Genomic DNA, 19,487 nt, shown 5'->3' on the forward strand with positions numbered 1-19,487 from the left:
CAAGATCTCAGCGATCACTGCCTCATTGCCTGCATCCGTAATGGGTCAGCGGTCAAACGACCTCCACTCATCACTGTAAAACGCTCCCTGAAACACTTCTGCGAGCAGGCCTTTCTAATCGACCTGGCCGGGGTATCCTGGAAGGATATTGATCTCATCCCGTCAGTAGAGGATGCCTGGATATTTTTTTTAAATGCCTTCCTAACCATCTTAAATAAACATGCCCCATTTAAGAAATTTAGAACCAGGAACAGATATAGCCCTTGGTTCTCCCCAGACCTGACTGCCCTTAACCAACACAAAAACATCCTATGGCGTTCTGCATTAGCATCGAACAGCCCCCGTGATATGCAGCTGTTCAGGGAAGCTAGAAATCATTATACACAGGCAGTTAGAAAAGCCAAGGCTAGCTTTTTCAAGCAGAAATTTGCTTCCTGCAACACTAACTCAAAAAAGTTCTGGGACACTGTAAAGTCCATGGAGAATAAGAACACCTCCTCCCAGCTGCCCACTGCACTGAAGATAGGAAACACTGTCACCACTGATAAATCCACCATAATTGAGAATTTCAATAAGCATTTTTCTACGGCTGGCCATGCTTTCCACCTGGCTACTCCTACCCCGGACAACAGCACTGCACCCCCAACAGCAACTCGCCCAAGCCTTCCCCATTTCTCCTTCTCCCAAATCCATTCAGCTGATGTTCTGAAAGAGCTGCAAAATCTGGACCCCTACAAATCAGCCGGGCTAGACAATCTGGACCCGTTCTTTCTAAAATTATCTGCCGAAATTGTTGCCACCCCTATCACTAGCCTGTTCAACCTCTCTTTCGTGTCGTCTGAGATTCCCAAAGATTGGAAAGCAGCTGCGGTCATCCCCCTCTTCAAAGGGGGGGACACTCTTGACCCAAACTGCTACAGACCTATATCTATCCTACCGTGCCTTTCTAAGGTCTTCGAAAGCCAAGTCAACCAACAGATTACCGACCATTTCGAATCTCACCATACCTTCTCTGCTATGCAATCCGGTTTCAGAGCTGGTCATGGGTGCACCTCAGCCACGCTCAAGGTCCTAAACGATATCTTAACCGCCATCGATAAGAAACATTACTGTGCAGCCGTATTCATTGATCTGGCCAAGGCTTTCGACTCTGTCAATCACCATATCCTCATCGGCAGACTCGACAGCCTTGGTTTCTCAAATGATTGCCTCGCCTGGTTCACCAACTACTTCTCTGATAGAGTTCAGTGTGTCAAATCGGAGGGTCTGCTGTCCGGACCTCTGGCAGTCTCTATGGGGGTGCCACAGGTTTCAATTCTTGGACCGACTCTCTTCTCTGTATACATCAATGAGGTCGCTCTTGCTGCTGGTGAGTCCCTGATCCACCTCTACGCAGACGACACCATTCTGTATACTTCCGGCCCTTCTTTGGACACTGTGTTAACAACCCTCCAGGCAAGCTTCAATGCCATACAACTCTCCTTCCGTGGCCTCCAATTGCTCTTAAATACAAGTAAAACTAAATGCATGCTCTTCAACCGATCGCTACCTGCACCTACCCGCCTGTCCAACATCACTACTCTGGACGGCTCTGACTTAGAATACGTGGACAACTACAAATACTTAGGTGTCTGGTTAGACTGTAAACTCTCCTTCCAGACCCATATCAAACATCTCCAATCCAAAGTTAAATCTAGAATTGGCTTCCTATTTCGCAACAAAGCATCCTTCACTCATGCTGCCAAACATACCCTTGTAAAACTGACCATCCTACCAATCCTCGACTTTGGCGATGTCATTTACAAAATAGCCTCCAATACCCTACTCAACAAATTGGATGCAGTCTATCACAGTGCAATCCGTTTTATCACCAAAGCCCCATATACTACCCACCATTGCGACCTGTACGCTCTCGTTGGCTGGCCCTCGCTTCATACTCGTCGCCAAACCCACTGGCTCCATGTCATCTACAAGACCCTGCTAGGTAAAGTCCCCCCTTATCTCAGCTCGCTGGTCACCATAGCATCTCCCACCTGTAGCACACGCTCCAGCAGGTATATCTCTCTAGTCACCCCCAAAACCAATTCTTTCTTTGGCCGCCTCTCCTTCCAGTTCTCTGCTGCCAATGACTGGAACGAACTACAAAAATCTCTGAAACTGGAAACACTTATCTCCCTCACTAGCTTTAAGCACCAACTGTCAGAGCAGCTCACAGATTACTGCACCTGTACATAGCCCACCTATAATTTAGCCCAAACAACTACCTCTTTCCCAACTGTATTTAATTTTAATTTATTTATTTATTTTGCTCCTTTGCACCCCATTATTTTTTTATTTCTACTTTGCACATTCTTCCATTGCAAAACTACCATTCCAGTATTTTACTTGCTATATTGTATTTACTTTGCCATCATGGCCTTTTTTGCCTTTACCTCCCTTCTCACCTCATTTGCTCACATTGTATATAGACTTGTTTATACTGCATTATTGACTGTATGTTTGTTTTTACTCCATGTGTAACTCTGTGTCGTTTTATCTGTCGAACTGCTTTGCTTTATCTTGGCCAGGTCGCAATTGTAAATGAGAACTTGTTCTCAACTTGCCTACCTGGTTAAATAAAGGTAAATAAATAAATAAATAAATTGTATTATACTGGTGCTTCAGTACTATCAGTCCCTATTGTATTATACTGGTACTTCAGTACTATCAGTCCCTATTGTATTATACTGGTACTTCAGTACTATCAGTCCCTGTTGTATTATACTGGTACTTCAGTACTATCAGTCCCTATTGTATCATACTAGTACTTCAGTACTATCAATCCCTATTGTATCATACTAGTACTTCAGTACTATCAATCCCTATTGTATTATACTAGTGCTTCAGTACTATAAGTCTTTATTACATTATTCTAGTATTTCAGAACTATTAAGGTGGAACTGAGAGTGTTCTGTGTGTAGGTGCTCACTCTTGTGTGAAGGAGGTTTTTGTACGGCAAATTCACCAGAATGAATCACCGTGGTGGACATTTGGAAGCGGCACAAAACTGGTGCTGAAAAGTAAGTACACTTTTTGTCTTCTATTATACAAAAAAAATGAAATCTTGCTATTGAACAAAGTTATGAAATGTTATGTTCTCCAGAGGAAATACTTTTAGGCTATATCTTTTTAGAAATGTCTGTGGACAGATTGGCAGATTGGTAGAGGGCAGAGAAGTGAGAGAATTGTTCACATATCACCAAGTTTATTTGGCAATAAAGTATTCTGACATGCGATTTAAAAAGAGCACATTTTGATATACAGGATTGCATATCTCCTCACTGTTCTGTCAAGATGTAGCAACTACTATTTCTAATATAAAAGCAACACTTTGTATTGTCATCATAGTCAATGTTAACACAGACATGGCTTAAAGTTTAACGTCATCTATAGTTTTGAATAGTATTTTGAGGTCATTGTGGCTTGTGTCTCAGAGTAGATTTGACTAAATTGATTTGGAGATTTACACTGAATAGTCATTCTGATGATTAAATCTGAATATGTGATATCTCTTTACTGCATGTATCTGTAGAAATAGGGGCCATTTGCCAGACACATTAAACCTAGTCCTGGACTAGTTTCGGATAAGGCTTCGCCTGTGTCCTCGAAACCCATTCCTTGTGTTTTGTTGCTCTTGGTGGACTAAACTGTAGAGCATGAATGCAACATACATTTTTCTGATGGATTGTTTTGTCCAACATTTTTTATCTTTTTGCCTTTATCTTTATAGATTCCTTGTTTTGTTGTTGTCAGTTGTTCTCGGTACTGTATCTAATTGTTTATCCTGTGTGTATTACTACTCCTCACCTCCTTTCTCTCTCTCTCTCTCTCTCATATCCTCTTATCTCCTCTCCTAATATATTCCATCAAGGAGTAGTACTAGCTGACCCTGCTCTCTCATCTCTCCCCTCCTCCAGCTGGCCCCTCTGTCAGGCCCACAGTGTCTCTGCTCCCCCCATCCTCTGAGCAGCTCTCTGGGGGCTCGGCTACTCTGGCCTGCCTGCTGAGTGGCTACTCCCCCCAGGGGGCGATGGTGAGCTGGGAGGTGGACGGAGCGGAGGTGAAGGAGGGGATCCAGACCACCACAGAAGAAGAGAAGGGCGGCCGCTACAGCCGCAGCAGCACCCTGACCCTGAGCAAGGCACGCTGGGAAGAGGGGGAGGTGTACACCTGCAGGGTCGCCCATGATGACACCAGTGATGCGGCCGCCTTCCGGAAAAGTCACTGTAGTGTCTAGAGACAGGAGAGGCCATTGTAGGGGGCAAGAGAGTCCCCACATGGTGCTAGTTCTGGAAACATTACTGTTTTACAGCTGAATGTTACAGCATAATAGTGAATAGTATCAGTAGTGCTGTGTGCTAAATGAACTATTTTGAGACTCAATTGTTCGTCTTCTTGCCTATGAATAAAAATAAACCTTGTTTTGATTGAAAACGAACCCCAATTGTTCATTTAATCATCACTCCAGTCATCACTATCTCATAAATAGGCAGCACATTTCATACTAATTGATATCAATCAGGTTCTATCGTTTCAGCATTTTAGCATATAGCTACTCTCATGTTTTCAAACATAATTTAAAGGACATCTGATCCAACAAATATTCTGCAATAATTTCTACAACTGAATGATCCTGTTATACTGTAGCACCAATACCAGTGATGATAATTAGTGATATTTGATAATAAACCTCGAAGATCTGCTCTCAGAACTCACACTGCCAAACAGTTTCTTTCCATAACATATATATTCATATTTTATTCCTAATATGATTTTACTAAATTCAATGTTTTTGCTATGGTTTTCAATGTGGGGGTCTCCTCTACGTCCAAGCCCCGGGAACAGAATGAACATCTGGTGACACTGCTGCTCAATTCTGGGACAAGCAGAACCACCCAGCCCTGTCTATTTACATCTGTTTCACTCCCAGAGCTACAGTTTCAGTTTCACTGCCACAGTCCCCAGTCTAGTTTCAGTTTCACTGCCTGGACTGGGCCAGATGTGAGTGGGTGAACTAGTTTTACTGTAACCTCTGAGGTGGATTCAAGGAAGGGGACTTTCTTACACTGAATAACACAATTTAATAGATGAGATAAGATGGGTATTTGTCACGAACGTGAGGAGAGACGGACCAAGGCGCAGCAGATGTTGAGTTCCACATATTTATTATAAAGTGAAACTTAGCAAAAACAATAAACAATAAATGAATAAACTAACAACAAAACATGACTACGTGGTGCACACAAAATATATCCCACTGTCACGTTCGTTGAATGGAGGAGACCAAGGCGCAGCGTGATGTGAATACATTCTTCTAATTATTAATGAAGAAACACTTAACAAACTACACAAAACGAATGTGACGCTATAGCTATAAACAAGTGCAGACACAGGCAACTAACCATAGACAATAACCCACAAAATACCCAAGGAATATGGCTGCCTAAATATGGTGATAAACAGCTGCCTCTAATTGAGAACCAATCTAGGCAACAATAGACATACATAACACCTAGACTAGTGAAACACCAATAGACATACAAAACCCCTAGACAGGGGCAAAAACACATACATCACACCCTGACCTAACCAAAATAATAAAGAAAACAAAGAATACTATGGTCAGGGCGTGACACCCACAAACACAGGTGGTTACCAGCTGCCTCTAATTGGGAATCATACAAATCACCAACATAGAAAAATAAACTAGAACACCACATAGAAATAATTAACTAGAATACCCCCAGTCACAGCCTGACCTACTACACCATAGAGAAACAAGGGCTCTCTATGGTCAGGGTGTGACAGTATTACTAACGACAAGCATTGACAGTTACTGACATGAGTCTAATGTCTGAGCTCCACATCTTTTTCTTTCATACAGGGGGGGGGGGGGGGGGGGGGGGGAGTGGAGGCTGAAATGTTTGACATTTTTTGCACTTCTGCGACTCGGTGGGGTTACTTTTTATATTTACACCGAGGTGTCATGACAATAATCATCTGTAATTTAATCAGGATACTGATGATGATGATGATGATAATGATAACAGAGAACATTTTGTCTGAATTATCGCTTTCTAATCTCATTGTCAAATGCCAGAGTTGATCTCATCTACAGTACGTCCCAGCGGTAGCAGTATAGTCACTGTGCAGTCTGACTGAGGGAGGTTTATGTACTGCTCTTTATCACTGTGTGAATACTGGACCACTGTGGTAACTATGACAGTAGTAATCTCTTGCATCTTCAGCTTGGACTCCACTGATGGTTAGAGTGAAGTCACTCCCAGATCCACTGACACTGAATCTAGATGGAGTCCCAGACTGAAAAGTTTAGGAGTTTAGGAGCTCCTCAAGGTTTCTGCTGTAGATGGTTATTCACATGCACATTACTGCTGGTTTTACAGTTCAGAGAGACTGTCTGTCCTGGGAGAACAGCTTTCACTGCAGGAGTCGGAGTTAAAGTGTACTGTCAACTTGAAAATGTATTTAAAAAACACATTTAAATATTAAAGATATTGGAATATACATTAAAGCCATATATATTATTATTTTGTGCATCTTGAATGATTTCTTTCTACAATATAAAACAAACCTTAACATTGTAACCTTCGTCTGAAGAGGAGAGGCGAGAAGGATCGGAGGACCAATATGCGGCATGGTAAGTGTCCATGGTTCTTTTAATAAGAAATACTCAACATGAACACAACTGATACAAAAACAATAACCGTGAACCGAACGAAAACCAAAACAGTACCGTGTGGTGAAAAACCACAGACACGGAAACAAACACCCAACAAACAAACAGTGAAACCCAGGCTACCTAAGTATGATTCTCAATCAGAGACAACTAATGACACCTGCCTCTGATTGAGAACCATACTAGGCCGAAACATAGAAATCCCCAAATCATAGAAAAACAAGCATAGACTGCCCACCCAAACTCACGCCCTGACCATACTAAATAATGACAAAACAAAGGAAATAAAGGTCAGAACGTGACAGCAAGTGTCCAGATGAAGATGGTGAAAAAAGTCAGGGTTGTTGTGGGTTCTGTTGTCATGAAGGACAGCTCTCAGTCATGAAGTGATAAACTCACAGGGATATAAACACTCCCAGAGCACTGAAGCATGTGCTGTCTATGCAGAGTATCATCACTGTGTAAATAAGCTTATGGTATTTTCCAGAACAATAAAAAAAAGTTTATAATCTTCCTGGTTAGCACCCACATTTATAACTGACTGAGGGACCTTACAGAAGCTAGGTCATTTATTCTTAAATTATGTGAGACATTACTATTGCACATAGATGGAGTCCATTCAACTTATTGTGTGATGTTACAAAAAAGTTTGTTGGCCATAGCAGCAGGGAAGTAATATTTATGTAGTCTGGACCTGTGAGTGTTATCAGTTCAGGAATGCTTTAGCATGAGGTTGAAAGAGTTGACATATTGTCAGCATCACTGATATATTTAGCTCAGTGTATTTTAGTTCAGTCAGTGTTCCATGTCTCTGTCTCTTCCTCCTCAGCACCTGCAGTAGGTCCCAGCTGTATCAGTACAGTCACTGTGCAGTCTGACTGAGGGAGGTTTTTGTACGGCTCTGTATCACTGTGTGAATACCCAGACACTGTTGGGATTGTGGAAACTCTGACAGTAGTAATCTCCTGCATCTTCAGCCTGGACTCCACTGATGGTCAGAGTGAAGTCACTCCCAGATCCACTGCCACTGAATCTAGATGGAGTCCCAGACTGAAGTGTTGTAGCATGGTAAATTAAGGGTTTAGGAGCTCCTCCAGGTTTCTGTTGATACCAGGCTAGACGGTTATTTCCATTCACATTCACATGCACATTACTGCTGGTTTTACAGTTCAGAGAGACTGACTGTCCTGGGAGAACAGCTTTCACTGCAGGAGTCTGATTTACAGTTATCTGTCCTCTGGATTCTGAAACGTATTAAAAACACAATTAATTATTAAATACATATTGTAATAAATAGTTCTGAATATACATATTAAAGCCATATATATTATTCCTTTGTGTTTCTTTAATAATTTTTTCGACAATATGAAAAACAAATCTTAACACTGTAACCTTGAAAGCAGAATGCCAGTATCCAGATGAAGATGGTGATAAAAGTCATGGTTGTTGTGGGTTCTGTTGTCATGAAGGACAGCTCTCAGTCATGAAGTGTTAAACTCACAGGACTATAAACCCTCCCAGACCACTGAAGCATGTGCTGCCAATGCAAAGTGTCCTCACTATGCAAACATACTTTTTTGGTCCCACAGGGATACTGTAGTTGACGGGATCTTTTTCTTTTTTGGGATTAGGTTGGCGGATCGCATCCAACTTTTAGTTGCATACACCACCACCTACTGTACTGGTGTGTGAGGCCATTCACCGCTTACCTACATTATATTATTTGATTAAATAATACTACATTGTGAAAAAGGAAAAGGATAATGACCCCACCAACTATTAACCCGCTCTAAAAAATCCACCACCTGTTCCACTATTTAACCCTACCTAGTCCTACTCAAGACCAACGGTCTGAGAGGACATATCACTACCACTCAACACCCCCTGCAGCTGCAGTATATCCTCGCAATCCGCTGCCGCCACAACCACTCTTTTCTGTGACTTTCGATCCATTTCTGCAGTACAATTAACAACCATGGCTATAAATGCTAAAAAGCCCACCTTACTGAAGCACATATTCCTCCAATCACTCTCTCTTGTTCTCTGTCTACTCACAGGAATCCTCTCAGGATCCCTCACACTGTACCCATCTTCCTCTACCACTCTCTTCACTGCTTCAGCATACAACACTTTCTGTACTTCTCTAACCCTGGCAACCTCAATCTGTCTTTCTCTCAACACACACAACTTTCTTCACAGATACCACACATTCCTTTGTCTCATGCCCTCCTGCACACTTCTCACATCTAGGCATCTCCCTCTTACACACTGCTACAACATGCCCATAACCTTGACACCTAAAACACTTCCTACCTTGACTTTATCTGGTAACGACTCTTTATCAAACCTCAGCATGACAGATAATATCTTCTCAGTTTCCCCACCAGATTTAAGGCTCACCAAACGGTGGGCGTCACAGACACCAGGAATCTTCCATTTCAACTGCTCCTCCTCCACTTAATTCCTCCGATGGTATCACTCCTGTCAACGAGGCCCTGCACCGCAGAGAAAATCACGTCACAATTCTTGTCCCTAATCTCGTTATCCCGAGCGCCCTCTACCTCTGGGCAGTACAAACACAATAAATCATCAGGAGTCCACTCTGAATTAACCAGCTCAACAGTCCCCAACCTCCCCTCCACCCAGCCTGACACCACATATGGTTCAGCCAAACAGCAAAATCATCCTTACAATACTTGGGACGAGGCCGGAACTAGGCGATCCTCACCGCAGGCACTTCACCCTCACTCGCAACAAGTTCCATCTCTGAACAACTGGAGCACATATCCTTGTTTTTGAACATAACACCCACCTTCCTCACTACTTCCCTCTACACTCAACTTCTTCTCAGCAGTCATCACTACACCTGCCACTTCATCCTCACTCTCGTCATTTTCCATTTCCTCCGCAAGCTCTTCCAAAAGTTCTGTGCGATCCTCCATTCCATATTTCCTGAAAACATATTCCATGTCTTTCCTTTTTTCCTTGTCCTCCATCTTCTCCTTCACCAGATCTTCCAGAAGGCTAGTACAATCCCCCACTTCATATTTATTCATAGTATGTTTCCTTTTTTTCTTGTCCTCCATCTTTCCATCTGACAGAATATCAACCCCTCATCCTCATCTTCCGCACTCATTTAAAACAACTGGGCGTTGAAGGGATCTGTGTGAACAGAAGTATTTTAAAGGTAGAGGCTGATTGTCGAGCCAATCATGGCCTTGATTGGTAAACAAGGCTCATCTGAGCTCAATCAAAGGCTGGGAAGGTTCTGGAAGGTTCTAGCTGGGCGTGGCAGGAGAAAGGTTATGCCTTGACAGAACCTTAGGTGGTTAAAGTGGCTTATAATCATGTTATATAATCTCAAAGTAAAGTGTCTTATATGTCCAAACCCTGAATGCTGATTGGCTGTCGGACATTGTATTTGAGACCGTATTGCACAGGTATGACAAAACATGTAATTACGTTGGTAACCAGTTAATAATAGCACTAAGGCTCCTTGGGGGTTTGTGATATATGGCCAATATTTATTGTATGGGTCTTTGGGCACCAATGTTGTACTAGTCTGTCAGTTAACTAACTGTAGCCCATCTGTTGCTCTGCACAATTTGTGTCATCCTCCTTTGTCCTCTTTCATCAATGACCCAATTTCAACCACTTTCCTGTCATTGGCTGGATGTGCTTTGGGTGGTTGACCATTCTTGATACACACAAGAATGTTGCAGTTCTTGATACACTCAAACCACAGCAGCACCCTGACCCTGAGCAAGGCACGCCGGGAAGAGGGAGAGGTGTACACCTGCAGGGTCACCCATGACGACACCAGTGATCCGGGTGCCTTCTGGAGATGTCACTGTAGTGACTAGAGACCGGAGAAGCTATTGTAGGGATCTACAGCGTCCCCACATGTTGCTAGTTCTGGAAACAGTGTTTTAGAGCTGAAAGTTACAGTATAATAGTGAATAATATAGTTAGTGCTGTGTGCTAAATTAACTATTTTGAGATTAAAAATCCAAGATGGCGTAGCAGTCAGACGTCTTTGTCTTTGTCTTGTCGTGTCCCGTGTATATATATATTTTTTCTTCGTACATATTTCATATGTATTTTTTATAGTTTTACCCTCAATTTCAACCTACTCTCCTGCAACCCGCCTCACCCAATGTGGTATGGATCTGCTATTTTCTATTCTTTAGAACCGGAGCCCCCAACAGACGCTAGCCAGCTAACTAGCCACTAGCTAGTAGTCAGTTAGTCACTGCTAGCGGTCATCATCGGGGCGGCAGGGTAGCCTAGTGGTTAGAGCGTTGGACTAGTAACCGTAAAGTTGCAAGTTCAAGTCCCTGAGCTGGTACACAACTGTCATTCTGCCCCTGAACAGGTAGTTAACCCACTGTTCCTAGGCCGTCATTGAAAATAAGAATTTTCTCTTAACTGACTTGCCTAGTTAAATCAAGGTAAAAAAATCAGCTAACCTCAGCCTGGTCAACTCCTACCAGTCTGCACTGCGCGATTCAACCCAGAGCATATCGGACTAGTTATTCTCTTCCACATCTCTGGATTGCTACCGCAAGTTCTGAACCTTTTCAGCTGGATCATCGCAGCTAGCTAGCTACTACTGGCTAATGTTAACATTGGAAGCCTCCTCCCTAAGTTTGTTTTATTTACTGTTTTAGCACACTCTGCCAACTCGGATGTCCTGGCCTTGTCTGAATCCTGGTTTAGGAAGACCACCAAAAATCCTGAAATTTGCATCCCTATCTATAACATTTTCCAACAAGATAGAACTGCCAAGGGGGCGGAGTTGCAATCTACTGCAGAGATAGCCTGCGAAGTTCTGTCATACTATCCAGGTCTGTGCCCAAGCAATTCGAGCTTCTACTTTTAAAAATCCACATTTCCAGAAACAAGTCTCTCATAATTGCCACTTGTTATAGACCACCCTCAGCCCTCAGTTGTGCCCTGGACACCATATGTGAATTGATTGCCCCCCATCTATCTGAGCTTGTACTGTTAGGTGGCATAAACAGCGACATATTTCACACCCTGTCCTACAATCTAAGATAGATACCCTCAATCTCACACAAATGATCAATGAACCTACCAGGTACAACCCCAAATCCGTAACCATGGGTACCCGCATAAGTTTCATCCTGACCAACTTTCCCTCTAAATACACCTCTGCTGTCTTCATCCAGGATCTCAATAATCACTGCCTCATTGCCTGCATCCGTAATGGGTCTGCGGTCAAACGACCACCTCTCATCACTGTCAAACACTCCATAAAACACTTCAGCGAGCAAGCCTTTCTAATCAACCTGGCCCGGATATCCTGGAAGGATATTGAACTCATTCCGTAAGTAGAGGATGCTTGGTTATTCTTTAAAAGTGCGTTCCTCACCATCTTAAATAAGCATGCCCCATTCCAAAAGAAATTAGAACCAGGAACAGATATAGCCCTTGGTTCACTCCAGACCTGACTGCCCTTGACCAGCACAAAAAACATCCTGTGGCGTATTGCATTAGCATCGAACAGCCCCCACGATATGCAACTTTTTAGTGAAGTTAGGAACCAATATACACAGGCAGTTAGGAAAGCTAAGGCTAGCTTTTTCAAACGGACATTTGGGTCCTGTAGCACAAGCTCCAAAACGTTCTGGGACACTCCATGGAGAATAAGAGCGCCTCCTCCCAGCTGCCCACTGCACTAAGGCTAGGAAACACTGTCACCACAGATAAATCCACGATAATTGAGAATTTCAATAAGCATTTTTCTATGGCTGGCCATGCTTTCTGGCCACACATCCCTACTCCGGTCAACAGCTATGCACCCCCCACAGCAACTTTCACAAGCCTCCCCCATTTCTCCTTCACCCAAATCCAGATAGCTGATGTTCTGAAAGAGCTGCAAAATCTGGACCTCTACAAATCAGCTGGGCTAGACAATCTGGACCCTCTCTTCATAAAATTATCTGCCTCAATTGTTGCAACCCCTATGACTAGCTTGTTCAACCTCTCTTTCCTATCGTCTGAGATCCCCAAAGATTGGAAAGCTGCCGCGGTCATCCCCCTCTTCAAAGGGGGAGAGACTCTAGATCCAAACTGTTACAGACCTATATCTATCCTACCCTGCCAAACAGGGTAGGATAACAACCAGATCACTGACCATTTCGAATCCCACCGTACATTCTCCACTATGCGATCAGGTTTCTGAGCTGGTCATGGGTGCACCTCAAAGTTCTAAACGATATCAAAATCACCATCGATAAAAGACAATACTGTGCAGCCGTCTTCATCAACCTGGCCAAGGCTTTCGACTCAGTCAATCACCACATTCTTATCAGCAGACTCGACCGCCTTGGTTTCTCAAATGACTGCCTCGCCTGGTTCACCAACTACTTCTCAGACAGAGTTCAGTGTGTCAAATCGGAGAGCCTGTTGTCCAGACTTCTGGCAGTCTTTATGGGGGTGCCACAGGGTTAAATTCTCAGGCCGACTCTTTTCTCTGTATACATCAATGATGTCGCTCTTGCTGCTGGTGATTCTCTGATCCACCTCTACGCAGACGACACCATTCTGTATACCCCTCTTTGGACACGGTGTTAACTAACCTCCAGATGATCTTCAACGCCATTACAACTCTCTTTCCGTGGCCTCCAACTGCTCTTAAATGCTAGTAAAACCAAATGCATGCTCTTTACCCGATTGCTGCCCACACCTGCCCGCCCGTCCAGCATCACTACTCTGGACGGTTCTGACTTAGAATATGTGGACAACTACAAATACCTAGGTGTCTGGCTAGACTGTAAACTCTCCTTCCAGACTCACATTAAACATCTCCAATCCAAAATTAAATCTGGAATCGGCTTCCTATTTTGCAACAAAGCATCCACTCTTGCCGCCAAACATACCCTCGTAAAACTGACTATCCTACCGATCCTTGACGTCTGCGATGTAATTTACAAAATAGCCTCCAACACTCTACTCAGCATAATGGATGCAGTCTATCACAGTGCCAACTGTTTTGTCACCAAAGCCCCATATACTACCCACCACTGCGACCTGTATGCTCTCGTTGGCTGGCCCTCGCTTCATATTCATTGCCAAAACCACTGGTTCCAGGTCATCTACAGTATAAGTCTTTGCTAGGTAAAACCCTGCCTTATCTCAGCTCACTGGTCACCATAGCAGCACCCACCCATAGCACGTGCTCCAGCATATTTCATTGGTCACCCCCAAAGCCAATTCCTACTTTGGCCACCTTTCCTTCAAGTTCTCTGGTGCCAATGACTGGAACGAATTGCAAAAATGAAGCTGGAGACTTATATATCCCTCATTAACGTAAGCATCAGCTGTCAGAGTAGCTTACAGATCATTGCACCTGTACATAGCCCATCTGTAAATAGCCCATCCAACTACCTCATCCCCAGATTGTAAATTATTTATATTTTTGCTCCTTTGCACACCAGTATCTCTACTAGTATCTCTTGTATCTCACATTCATCTTCTGCACATCTATCACTCCAGTGTTTAATTGCTAAATTGTAATTGCTTCGCCACTACGGCCTATTTATTGCCTTACCTCCCTAATCTTACCTGATTTGCTCACACTGTATATAGACTTTTCTATTGTGTTATTGACTGTACATTTGTTTATTCCATGTGTAACTCTATGTTGTTGTTTGTGTCGCACTGCTTTGCTTTATCTTGGCCAGGTCGCAGTTGTATATGAGAACTTGTTCTCAACTGGCCTACCTGGTTAAATAAAGGTGGGGAGAAAAAAAAAATTGTACATGTCTTCTTGCCTCTGAGATAAAGATTGTTTTAATTGAAATATAACCCCAATAGTTGATTTTATCATGATTCCTGTGATCACTATCTTATGAATATGCAGCACATTTCATACTAATTTACATCAATAATCTTTTTCTATTATTTCAGCATTGTAGCATATCGCTACTCTCATGTTTTCAAACAGAATGAAAAAGGCATCTGATCCAACAAAAACTCTGCAATAATTTCTGAATGATCCTGTTATACTGTAGCTCCAATACAAGTGATGATAATTAGTGATATTTGATAATAAACCTGCTCTCAGAACTCACACTGCTAAACAGTTACATTTCATAACAAATATATTTATAATGTTGAATTGCTAACATGGTGACAGTGCTGCTCTATTCTGGGACAAGCAGAATCAACAATCCCTGTCTATGCAAATCTCAGTTTCACTCTCACAGCTATCAGTCTAGCAGTTGAACAGTTTAACTAAGTGAAATACCCTGGGCTGGGCCAGATGTGAGGAAGTGGACTGGTTTAACATCTATGGTGGATTCACCATGTAATTAATAGACAGATAAAATGGTTATTATACTTTATGATAATAGCGTAAAGTGTATGTATCTACATATATTTGTCTCAAACACATCATGTCTCATTCACAGATCTAACAGCTCATGAAAATGGTTAATGCATGCTAGATGATCACATCAATAACTGGTTATCATCAATAACATCCCTATTCTTTTTCCTTCTGTACATCTAACTCTGCATATGGACTGGTAATGTGTTCCAAAACTACAAATAACTTTAATATAAACTTTCAGTTCATGAACCAATATAACAAGTTACAGCCATGATGATGATGATGATCATGAAGATTAGGACAGTTATGACGATGTTGGAGAACGTGTGATTTGTATGATACTTTCTAGCCATTTTCAAAGTTGACCTCTACTGATCAGTCTTCCATGTCACTGTCTTCCCCTCAGCACCTGGAATAAGTCCCTGTTGTAGCAGTAGAGTCTGCAGTCTGACTGAGGGAGTTTTTTGTACGGCTCTGTATCACTGTGTGAACACCCAGGCACTTAAGTAGTGTGCACTCTGTAGTAATCTCCTGCATCTTCAACCTGGACTCCCTTGATGGTCAGACGGAAGTCACTCCCAGATCCACTGCCACTGACTCTAGATGGAGTCCCAGACTGAAGGGTTTTAGCCCAGTATATCAGGAGTTTAGGACCTCCTCCAGGTTTCTGTTGTTACCAGTGCAAATAGTGTCCATTGCCCTCACTGTATACAGCACTGCTGTCTTACAGCTGAGACTGACTGAGTGTCCCACTGAAATAGTTTCCACTGCAGGAGTCTTGAGTCACAGTGTACTGGCCTCTGAAACAGAGATGGCATGTAGAATTAGCATTCAATTGTTCATTCATTTGTCTTCATAGCATATTAACATAAACTGTAATGAGGTAATATAGCCTAATATTGCAATTTTCCTGAAAATGTTCTGAAAAATATATTACCTTGGAGACAGAGGGCAAGTATCCAGATGAAAATGGTGCTAAAAGTCATGGTTGTTGTGGGTTCTGTTGTCATGAAGGACAGCTCTCAGTCATGAAGTGTTAAACTCACAAGGATATAAACACTCCCAGAGCACTGAAGCATGTGCTGTTCTATATGGAAATAGTCCAATATGTGAATAGTCTTCCTGGACAGTCAGACTGATGTGATGTCAAAACATGATAGCTATGCAATCACTGAAATGATTTCTGATATAAGTGCTGAATGGGGACTGATATATTTATTATTGACTGACAAATGGATCATATTGTTAATACTGTGTTATTAGACCAGATAACATTGGCTTTCTGTCTCTTTGCAGTGGTCAGGATCAGTAACTGCAATATGTTTGACTCTGACTGTTTTTCACATTTTGTTGCATCACAAATTGAGATTGAAAAATATATATAAACGCAACATGTAAAGTGTTGGTCCCATGTTTCATGAGCTGAAATATGCATTTATTTATCCCTTAATTTACCAGATAAATTGACTGAGAACACATTCTCAATTACAACATCTACCTGGGGAAATAAATAAAAGATCACAGAAATGTTCCATATTCTCTCAAAGAAGCGGTGTCACACCCTGATCTGTTTCACATGTTTTTGTACTTATCTCCACCCCTCTAGGTGTCACCTATCTTCCCAATTATCCCCAGTGTATTTATACCGGTGTTCTCTGTTTGTCTGTTGCCAGTTCCTTTTGTTCGTCAAGCCTACCAGCGGTTTTCCCTTTGCTACTGTTGTTTTCTAGTTCCTGTTTTCTGGTATTGACCATTATTTCTTCCTTGAGCCTGCCTGCCATTCTGTACCTTGTCACACTAGCCTAGATTATTGACCTCTGCCTGCCCAACCCTGAGACTGACTGCCATTCTGTACCTTTTGGATCTGGATTACTGACCTCTGCCTGTCCTTGACTTGTCATTTTGCCTGCCCCCTGTTCTTGTAATACACTTTTGTTACTTCGACACTGTCTGCATCTGGTTCTTCTCCTGAAACATGATAAGCTGATTAATCAGCATGATAATTACACAGGTGCACCTTGTGCTAGGGACAATAAAAGGCCATTCTAAAATGTGCAGTCATGTCAGACAACACAATGCCACATATGTCTCAAGTTTTGAGGGAGCATGCAATTGGAATGCTGACTGCAAGAATGTCCACCAGAGCTGTTGCCTGAGAATGTAATGTTCATTTCTCCATCATAAGCCGCCTCCAACGTCGTTCTAGAGAATTTGGCAGTACGTCCAACCGGACACACAACTGCAGACCACGTGTATGATGTTGTGTGGGCGAGCAGTTTGCTGATGTCAACGATGTGAACAGAGTGCCCCATGATGGAGGTGGGGTATGGGCAGGCAGGCATAAGCTACGGAAAACTAACACAATTGCATTTTATTGATGGCAATTTGAATGCACAGAGAATGCATTAGATCCTCAGGCCCATTGTCGTGCCATACATCCGCCATCACCTCATGTTTCAGCAGGATAATGCACGACCACATGTCGCAAGGATCTGTACAGAATTACTGTAAGCTGAAAATGTCCCAGTACTTCCATGGCCTGCATACTCAGTGGCAAATTTCAATTGGGCATGTTTGGAATGCTCTGGATTGATGTGTGCGATAGGGTGTTCAAGTTCCCGCCAATATCCAGCAACTTTGCACAGTCATTGAAGAGTGGGGAAACATTCCACAGGCCACAATCAACAGCCTGATCAACTCTATGCGAAGGAGATGTATCGCATGAGGCAAATGGTGGTCACACCAGATACTGACTGATTTTCTGCATTTACATTTTTGTTCAGTATAAAACATAACAATGAATGGAAGTTAAAAACAGAGCGAAGTGCATAAAAGAGTTTCAAAGAGCAGGTTTAAAACATGTGCAGACAGTGATCAGCATTAGTCCTCCAACTTGCATTTAAAATCTTCAATCAGAATTTAATGATCAAATTACAAGATGGGGCAGCAAAGCTACAAGAACTCTTACCAAACTCAGTTATTTTGTTTGGAACATTATATAAAATACAGTTCTGTGATCTCAGACATTAAAGTCCATGACCCTGTAGGGTGAACAAAGTGCTTAAATACAGTATAATGGCACCTGCCCTTAAATGTCCTCATAGACAAACATGTACCAGCGAGTCTGTGACCTCACAGTTAAGGACGACCATCCTGCTAACTGAGACAAGATACAGTGATGTGTTAGAGGTATTGTGTTGGCTACTAATCTAACAGCATCATGGTAGAGTGTCTAGTATTAATATATTAATATAGTCCAACACAGGCTACATAGTTTCTGCAACCAGGACTTTTCTAGATTGAAAGAAAAAGAAGACTTGTTCCTTAAGGAAAAGGTCAGCTTAAATTTAAGCTTTTTAGAGAGCTGTTGAATGTAAAAGGAATTTCGGTAAGTCTGTTTTGGAATATACCAGATTTGAACGTTTGACGATAGATGGGTTCATGGTTCTCCATGAGATACTCAAGAAAAATGTGTTAAAATTAAATAAGGAACCAATGAAGGAATGAATATAATCTAACAGATTTGAAAATCTAACAGATCAGAAATAGATATTGTTGTTCAGCTCTACTACACACTGTCATTGTACTGGATCATCTCCTCCCCTCAGCACCTGCAGTAGGTCCCAGCTGTATCAGTACAGTTACTGTGCAGTCTGACTGAGGGAGGTTTTTGTATGGCTCTGTATCACTGTGTGAACACATATTTACTATTGGGGATGTGTAAACTCTGACAGTAATAATCTCCTGCATCTTCAGCCTGGACTCCACTGATGGTCAGAGTGAAATTACTCCCAGATCCACTGCCACTGAATCTAGATGGAGTCCCAGACTGAAGGATTTTAGCCCAGGATATTTGGAGTTTAGGAGCTTCTCCAGGTTTCTGTTGGTACCAGAAAATATGGTTATTTCCATGCACATTAGTGCTGGTTTTACAGTTCAGAGAGACTGTCTGTCCTGGGAGAACAGCTTTCACTGCAGGAGTCTGAGTTACAATTATCTGTCCTCTGGATTCTGAAAAAGGAATTAAAAACACAATTAATGATTAAATACATATTGTTCTGAATATACATATTAAAAAGTAATATATATTCATAATTTGTGTACGTATCTTGAATTATGTTTTGTGCAATATGAAAAAATCTTAACATTGTAACCTTGAAAGCAGAGGGCCAGTGTCCAGATGAAGATGGTGATAAAAGTCATGGTTGTTGTGGGTTCTGTTGTCATGAAGGACAGCTCTCAGTCATGAAGTGGTAAACTCACAGGGATATAAACACTCCCAGACCACTGAAGCATGCACTGCTAATGCAAAGTGTCCTCTCTATGCAAATGGTAATCCGAGGAACAACCAACACCATCAATGCTGAGAACCGGATTTGTTTCAACGGCTAT

At 42.3% G+C, this 19,487-nt stretch overlaps 1 long non-coding RNA gene and 1 gene segment (V, D, J or C); one reads left to right on the forward strand and one right to left on the reverse strand.

The window, feature by feature from the left end:
* Positions 1-2,889: 2,889 nt before the first annotated feature.
* LOC109910302 (uncharacterized) lies at positions 2,890-4,477 on the forward strand. The gene is made up of 2 exons (XR_004204294.1): positions 2,890-3,059; positions 3,957-4,477. It is a non-coding gene; the product is annotated as an uncharacterized LOC109910302 (long non-coding RNA).
* Positions 4,478-6,697: 2,220 nt separating this feature from the next.
* On the reverse strand, positions 6,698-19,337 carry LOC109910304 (Ig kappa chain V region 3381-like). The segment is given in 2 exon segments: positions 6,698-7,980; positions 19,250-19,337. Coding segments are annotated over 2 exon segments (411 nt in total).
* Between the last annotated feature and the right edge of the window lie 150 nt (positions 19,338-19,487).

The sequence above is a fragment of the Oncorhynchus kisutch genome, linkage group LG19, assembly GCF_002021735.2.
Source record: "Oncorhynchus kisutch isolate 150728-3 linkage group LG19, Okis_V2, whole genome shotgun sequence".
Taxonomy (NCBI): domain Eukaryota; kingdom Metazoa; phylum Chordata; class Actinopteri; order Salmoniformes; family Salmonidae; genus Oncorhynchus; species Oncorhynchus kisutch.